The 8,556-nt window shown below is 39.7% G+C and overlaps 1 protein-coding gene across 1 annotated transcript; it reads left to right on the top strand.

Annotated features, from left to right (window-relative positions):
* The first annotated feature begins 355 nt into the window (after nt 1-355).
* On the top strand, nt 356-6,799 carry LOC111411332 (polyubiquitin-like). The gene is made up of 3 exons (XM_023041873.1): nt 356-365; nt 727-1,156; nt 6,739-6,799. The coding sequence occupies exons 1-3, from the start codon at nt 356-358 to the stop codon at nt 6,797-6,799; spliced, it is 501 nt and encodes a 166-aa protein (XP_022897641.1).
* Nucleotides 6,800-8,556: the final 1,757 nt, after the last annotated feature.

The raw sequence follows: 8,556 nt of genomic DNA, 5'->3' as shown, positions 1-8,556 counted from the left end.
ACGTCACAAATATAACACCAAATTATTCATACTACGGTAGTGCGAAATTTACAATAATCATTGTCCTCGATCCTTCGACCACACTCCATTACACACAAGATCATTACATACCATGATTCATTTGTGTAGGAATAACACCTTCAACTCCAATGAAATTAAAGTACAAAATACTACTACTTTATCAAGTAGCATGAACATCAATTTAATTAGAGTACAAACAAATGTTGTGTCTCAATGTCCGTTCCACTTAACCATATCCCAATATGGAATTGAAGTAATCTCATAACCCCCATTGAGATCATTATCCACATCACATAGAATAGGAGTAATAGTTTCCACAGTTGCACCTTCATGCATGAACCCAGGTTTGGATCCCTTTGGCTGTTTTTTGGTGCTATTCACTAAACCTGTTGATTTAGCCTCAGCCTTCATTTTGTTTGTACTCTTTATCATTCTACAAAAATTCGTCATCACACCTCGATGAACGCACATACTTAACTAAAAAAATCAGCCCTTCGAATGAATCTACTGCTTACCTGCATCAGGTGTCTGCTACAGTGAAATGACACATCAGAGATTGTTCGTAACTATCCATCCAATCAACGTAAAAATAAAAAAAATTTACTCACCCATGGAGTAGGAAATGTGCATGCAATTTAATCACCAAAAAACGAACAACCTTTTCATATATCATAAACAATACATGCCATAAATATAATGGTGAAGCTAAGATACAAGATAAGGAAGGTATTGTACCAGACCAACAGAGGCTCATTTTCACTGGTAAACAGCTTCAGGATAGTCGTAGTTTGCCTGACTATAAAATTCATAAGGAGTCCACACTCCACTTGGTGTTGAGGCTTAGTGGTGGCAAGCAGATTATTGTCAAAACCCTTACTGGGAAGACAATAACCCGTGAAGGTGACAGCTCTAACATCATTGATAATGTTAAAGCTACAATTAAGGACAAGGAAGGAATCCCACCAGACCAGGAGAGGCTGATCTTCGCTGGAAAACAGCTTGAGGACGATCGAACATTGGCAGACTATAGCATTCAGAATGAGTCAACTCTGCACTTGGTGCTGAGGTTGAGGGGAGGCATGAAGATTTTTGTGAAGACTCTGACAGAAAAACTGTCAGTTCGTATTGACAAGTCATATGATTGGGATGTATAAGAATGATAATACATGCATTATATTGTCAACGAATACACACAAACTAGATCGACAATACCATCCCTTGCTTGTACTAAACATTTATTATAGCAAAATGATATGTACTCTACATAAGACAGTTTAACGTGTAGCATATTTCATGAACAATACATGCATTATATCGTCAACACATACACACAAAATTTACTGACAATACCGTCCCATGCTTGCACTAAACATTTATTATCGTAAAACGATATATACTCTACATAAGACAGTTTAACGTGTAGCATATGACTGAGCAAACGTATCTGTCCATAAAACAAACCAAATTAAAAGCATTTCTTCGTTACGAACAGCGTATCTACTACTACAACAGACCTTACCAAACCACTTGAACTCACTTATTTCTTTACTCTCTTTGTCCTTCCCTTCGTGTATGAAGTTCGAGTAGGTGGTGCAGGACGTCGAACACGAGTCGATCGCCGCCTGTTTGTGCTATCCACATTGCCTTCCTTCTCTAGTACGGTCACCTGTGCTGACAACTCTGTGGCAGCGGTCATATAAAAAATTTCAGCATTTTAGTGAAATAGTTCTGTGTGAAGGAGGCCACATAGTCGTGGAATAAGATTAGTCAAGGAAAATAGGCACGTACTGTCCACCTCCGTGACGTCATGGGTTGATGGGCCTTCCTCGTTGTCGTCGCTGGGGAGGGTGGGGATGGTCTCTCCTGGGTCTAGTTGAAAGAAAATTTGGTGAAATAGACAAACACAAGATATGAATTATCATTTGCATGGGGGGAACTGATTGGTAATAGAACCTAAATCACAGAAGTTGGAAAAAATTATGCACGTACCGTTTACCTCCCGCATGTCACCCTCCTCTGCATGGTCGTCGTCCTGTGTGTTCCATTCATCTCCGCCTTCCCCGTCTAGTTGGAAGACAGAGAAAATTTAAGAATGAAATTGAATACATATGCATATGACGAGATGAGATGACAGAAGTTGAAAAAGTACGCACGTACCATTCACTTCATGCATTTCACCCTCGTCTGCATGGTCGTCGTCGTGTGGGCTCCATTTGTTACTGCTTTCCCCAGCTACTCGACAACAAAGTAAAAATTATTCAATGAGTTAAATTTAATACATTTGCATATCACGAGATGAGATGACATAAAATACAAAATTTACGCACATACCGTTCCACTCTTGCATTTCAGCCTCCTCTGCACGATCGTCATCATGTGGACTCCACACGTCGCTGCCTTGCCCATCTAGTTGGAAACCCAAAAAAAATTTACTGAAGGATTGAAATTCAATACAGTTGGATATCACGAGATGAGATGACATCGAAGACTAATCTGTGTTAGACATAACTAACCGACATAAATTTAATACATTTGCATATCACGAGATGAGATGACATAAAATACAAAATTTATGCACGTACCGTTCCACTCTTGCATTTCAGTCTCCTCTGCACGATCATCATCATGTGGACTCCGCACGTCGCTGCCTTGCCCGTCTAGTTGGAAACCCAAAAAAAATTTACTGAAGGATTGAAATTCAATACAGTTGGATATCACGAGATGAGATGACATCGAAGACTAATATGTGTTAGACATAACTAACCGACATACCATTCATCTCCAAGTTCTCGATAGGCAAAGGATGGCCATCGTCATCCGGGCATAGGTCCATGTCGCCTCCATCTACATTTAAGTAATTTGACAATTTAAAAAATACATTTGTAAGCGGACGCATAGGAAAAATTGCACAGTTCTACAGACATGTTGTAAGTGGAAGTTACAGTAACATAAACTCTTACCTTCGTGGGGGTCGTCCCAAATATGTGGCTCATTCATAGCAGGAGCTGCAGCGGAAGTAGAGGTGCCACCGGACGGGGGCACCAAGGTAGATATGAAGTCCCTCAGTCTGGCGAACTCCTCGGTCACGTGCTGCATGATTTCAAGCTTCACGGTCCGCAACCTCATCTCGAAGAGGATGCACTGGTCCAACAACATGCCCTCCACGTCTTCCATCGTCACAGTCGGTCCACCACGCCTACCTGATAGCCCAAATGTCGACGGCCCAACCATTGGAGTGGGTAATGCACTCGACTGCCATCCCGAGGCATCCTCGTCGTCCTCGGTGTCACCACCACCGGTCTCGCTGGAGGTGTCACCACCACTATCTCCATTGTCATTAGCCTTAGATCCATCGTCCCCGTTGCCTTCCGATGTCTGACGGTCATCGCTCGTGAATGTCTCATCATTCTCGACCCCTGCACTGGACTCGTCGTCATGGCCGTCACCCGCAGTGCTACCCTCATGTACCCCACTGGCCGATGCCGCTCATGGAACTGTGGCCCGACAACACTCCTAGCGAGGTCGTCCAAAAATTACACCGGACGATTAGAGAACGGCACCAAACAGGCTATGTATTACAGATCACGCTCGACCTCTGTGGGACGCAATGTGGCGTGCACGTGCAGCTGTACCAATAGGGGAGAACGGGTAGTTCAAATATATTGCATACTATTCCTAAGAAAACAAAAGAATTGAAAGGCAAATGAAAAATGTCCATGACCTGTACGTCCCTGAAGAACGCATCGTACGTACGCTGCTGCGATTGTTTCGTAGAGGTCCAACATAGAAGTAGGGGCGATCGTTCACCCACCCACTCACCAAAGTGCTCGCCGAGTTCAGGCATGGCCTCAAATGCCCAAATCTGTCCGGACGAAAACAAAAATTTGGACGAAAACAAAAATATTGTTGCATAAGTGTCCATCCAAATAATGTACGTTACTCTTCGAATACTAACAAACAAAACACATGAACGTAACTCTGTTCGTCCCTGCATGACGATCGAAAATCCGTGAATTGTGTTAATGACGTCCTTTTCGTTCTTCATCTTTGCATCACTCATTTTATGTGCCCAAGTACCTCGGAATCCCTTCAACAAATGGCTATACCCCACTTTGGCACAGGGGTATGAAAAACACAGCTCCAAGTCGTTGACGAGAGAAAGCGTATCCTCATCAATGCTAACATTATTATCCGGAGCAGTGATAACTCCTTCCACAATCAGAGCAAGCCCGAGCTTATATCTATATACCCAGGGTGTCGACGCGCGGACAAAGGTCTTCTCCAACTGGGCACATGAAATCTTGTTTAGCGATTTGAAATACTTTTTCTTTAGCTTCTTCTTCTCCAATGCTTTGCTCAACTGATCGCCCTCCGAAAACGAGCCAGCATGCAGTCCAATGATGATAGCATACTCCTACAGTCCAAACTGGATAAGGTGGCCCTGCACGTTGAACCACAACTCGTGGGACTTATCGCAATGGATCCCTCGGCACACAAGGGCCTGGATTATTTGAGCGGAAAATTGGATCTCCGGAACGTCAGCAAGAAATCCAAGGCAGCAGTTCCGAAAATCATCTCGCAGTCGGTCGTTGAAGCAATCCATCATCGTTTTAATGTACTTGAGGTTGCTCCGTTGCGAGATGCAAGTGGGCAACCGTACATTCTCTGGCACCCAAAATTGAAATTCCATCTGTTCTACACATGAAACGATAATGGTTAGACCATAAATCAACACCAAATGAATATTTCAAAGAACAAGCGTACTTCAGAAGAGCATACAACCACATCAATCGGAACAAGTAATACGACAAACGTATAAGAACAGATCATCTACCCAAATGTATAAGAACAGATTATGTCGAATTGTGCATGCAATGTTGAACTCAAAAAAAATGTTACTAACAATATTTTGAATGTGCAAAAATACGTGCGGCATTGAGATATGAATGTTCGACATACAAGTTATTTCAAAACGCACGTGCAATGTCGTCACTGTCCACAGTCATGTGTCGAGACACTGTCATCGAAGTCTCTGTCAATAGATGACTGCACTCGTCTGGCAGGACAGTGCCATTTCTCATCTATCAGGAATGCCTGCAACTAACTGTCGTGAACGACAGTTCATCTGTCGGGATTCACCCAATTGTCAAGAATTACAGCGGTCAAATGTCGGGAACGACAGTTTTCAACAAGCACATGTGATACGTATGCATAGTGCCCCAACACAAGAAGTTGGTACATAACAGCGGAAATCCAGTCATCACAGTCGAAAAACAATTACAAGTGAAAACAAACACCCTCTAAATCCCTTTCTATAGGATGTCTTATTACACTGTCGTGTTGCAAATGTAGCATATGGGTTCTAAGGTACATATTGCAAAAGAGTTCACACCATAAGTATAATTCATCTAATAACCATTTACAAACTTCCATAAAAAACTAATCTGTGAACACTGTTGAAGAGTATTAACAACCTACGCACAAAAGGATGGGTTCGAAATGAAATGAGGGAACTACACATGTACTCTATAAATGTAAACAATTTGAATAAATGTATGTCTGCCTGTCCATGTCCACAAATATTGTCCTAACTAACAACATTTTAAATCGAAAATACATTATATCAAACCCAAAATTAATCAGGCACGACCTCAGTTTCCATATTTCTCACCCACTGCCATTGCTAACCACCCACTGTCCACAACAAAATATTTCCATTACATCAACTAACACCCCAATGCAAGATACCGTATGTCATGTAAATAATTACCACGACAAATATTTCTCCTTCACACAAAACGAGTATAAAATACTACTGTTAAACAACCAACAGCAACCAACACGCATGACTTAAAACTGGAATCTGGGACCGAAGAAAATTAAATAGAAAACCTAATTCATATTAACAAATAGCAAAATTTAACGGTTACATTAATATAACATCTTTGAAAATTTAAATAAATAAACCCAATGATTTAACAAGAATAAATAAGCTCTATATTCCTTGCAAAATTAATTCCAAAGATAAATTCAAAAAATGGAATACTTTTTACACAATGTTGATTTGCAATTGCACAGAAGATGAGATCCAAAAAGCGGTGGGCGATTCCTCCAATGCTTCCAATATCGTCGTTGGCCGGAGGCAGGATAGATTTCCGTCACGGAGAGGAGTTAGCCGGCGGTCGATGTAGTGAGAGAGAGCAGTGTAGGTCCTGTGATTTTAGGGGCATAAGGCGAACTCCACAAATTAGGCCCCTTCCAAAAAATTAATATCGTACATTCAAAATTGATAACAGTATTACAAAACTAATTGTCAACTTGTTAACTTAAAACATAACAGTAAAATTGATAATAAGAAAACATTTCAATAATCTCACAATGAAAATTTTCAACATAATCACTACGTGCATCTCTGCAAATTATTATATGATTAAATGCTACCAAAAGTCCATATAACCCCACAAAGGTACATTCTTGCAACGCAATCATATAAGCCGACAGTATTTCAAACATTTCCTATACGTTCATAAATAAGCAAGCACAAGTACTTGCTTACCTAACAAGTACGACTCAGCAAAAATTGTTAAATGACACAATTCAACACTTTGAGAATTCCATCGTCACAACTCACAATCATGAAATCAAAAATTTTAAATGTGAAGGATAATAATTATTTTCTTTCTAATATTTCACGAAACCCTCTGTTTGGAACACGTTGAACACCATATCTACTGTCAAAGCTAATTTAAAAGACAAGCACACAGATGAAACTACATGAAGCAATCCGAGGCCAAACAAGATGCAGTAAAAGAAAAGAGACTGCACCAAATGTTAGATTTAATCCCCTCTAAATGCTCCACTACTGATTCAGTTTTAATTTAACCCTTTCCTTATTGGTCATTAACTAATCATACAGTTTCAACATGCTTTGGACGTGATTGCAATGTCTATCTTCTATGAGAACAAGATAAATTTTAAGCTTTGAACAATGAAAAGTCTAACATATAACTTCCGAAAATGATCAAGCTACAAACATATCTAAGGAGTATTAAATAAGTGAAACTTCCATTCAACTACAAACTTCTCCGAATACTGAGCAATATTAGCAACAATGATCACTTTATAGCAGCAACAAATTCAAATTCAGGTCATATGTCATCAAGTAATATTGTGTAAATTTTCATCTTTACTGGGAGTAGATACAATGAAAATTCTTACAAAATTCAAAAGCAACTGATGTGATTTATATAGCTTGACAACCAAAATAATGAAGAGAGAGTCAATTATGTTGAAGCAAAGGAAGATGAAGAATTGTTATTGGCAACCAAACAAGAAAAAGATAAACAATCATAGTACCTTGACATCGGCCATTAGCACTTAGAAATCTATCCAAATTGATGATAAACATAAATATTATTGTCTCTTGAACACTTTTTAGCCTTTAAGTAGTAGGATTAAAATTTTAATTTTAATTTAAACTAAGAGTCAACAATTCATTTAAATCACGTATTTTATGGACTTCATAATTTCTCAATTACATATTTCATCAGTACTATCAAAATCTACTAAACATTTGAAAATTAAAACGTGACCTCGATTCTAATTGCACACAGGGGCCTCTCATGTCCCAAAAATAAAACACACCATCTTATTAAGGAAAAATAAATTCCCCAAAATCAACCATACTTCTTCTCTCTGCCGGCGCTAGTGCCTATCGATTTTCGCTGTCGATGTCCCCTTCCAGTAATAGTTTGTAAAGCCATGCATTTATTCCAAACCGTGACAACAACAAAGTCAATTTGGGGGATGACAGTGGGAGTCTCTCCTACACTACTGAAGCTACGATCATATTATTGCTATTCTTCAATATGGAAATGCAAAGTCCTCGTTCTGTTTCTAGAGACTGAACTGTGACGAAAAGGATTACGTACTTGAAATCTAATTGTATTATGCTTTGTGCTTCACATTCATCCAACGAAAAATGACAGGTTTACGAAGTGCAATACATAATCCATCAAATAAACACCAAAAACAAAAACGCATAAATTTTTTTCACAAAAGGCAAAAACAAAAAATGCATCCACACAAAACATATTACCGTATGTATGAGTACTCTGGGCAGTTAGTGGATCACAGCTACATATCGACGCAGTGACAAGATTAGGCTTTAGGTTTCTGTTTTCGGTGAGAGGACTGTTCTTACAGTTTTAGGGATTCCGTTTTCGGTGAGGGAGACGAGTTCGCAGACATTATGCGATTTCGATGGTCAGACTATGTTTCACAGTTTCATGGATTTCATTTTTGGTAAAGAAGACCAGTTCGTCGGCTCGGTGGTCGGTTTATCCAGAGAGAGGAGTGGATTTTCGCGATTTAGGGATTTGGTATTCTCTTGCTTTCCTTTCGCACTCACGACATTAGAGATTTAGGGATTTCTCTTGGGACGACAATAAAGAATTATGGGATTTAGAGAATTTCTATTCGGACAGCAGTAAGAAATTTAGGGATTTCTCTTGGGACGGCATTAGGGATTTAGGG

This window comes from Olea europaea, chromosome 15 (genome assembly GCF_002742605.1).
Source record: "Olea europaea var. sylvestris chromosome 15, O_europaea_v1, whole genome shotgun sequence".
NCBI lineage: Eukaryota > Viridiplantae > Streptophyta > Magnoliopsida > Lamiales > Oleaceae > Olea > Olea europaea.
This window is presented reverse-complemented; position numbering and strand designations above follow the sequence as displayed.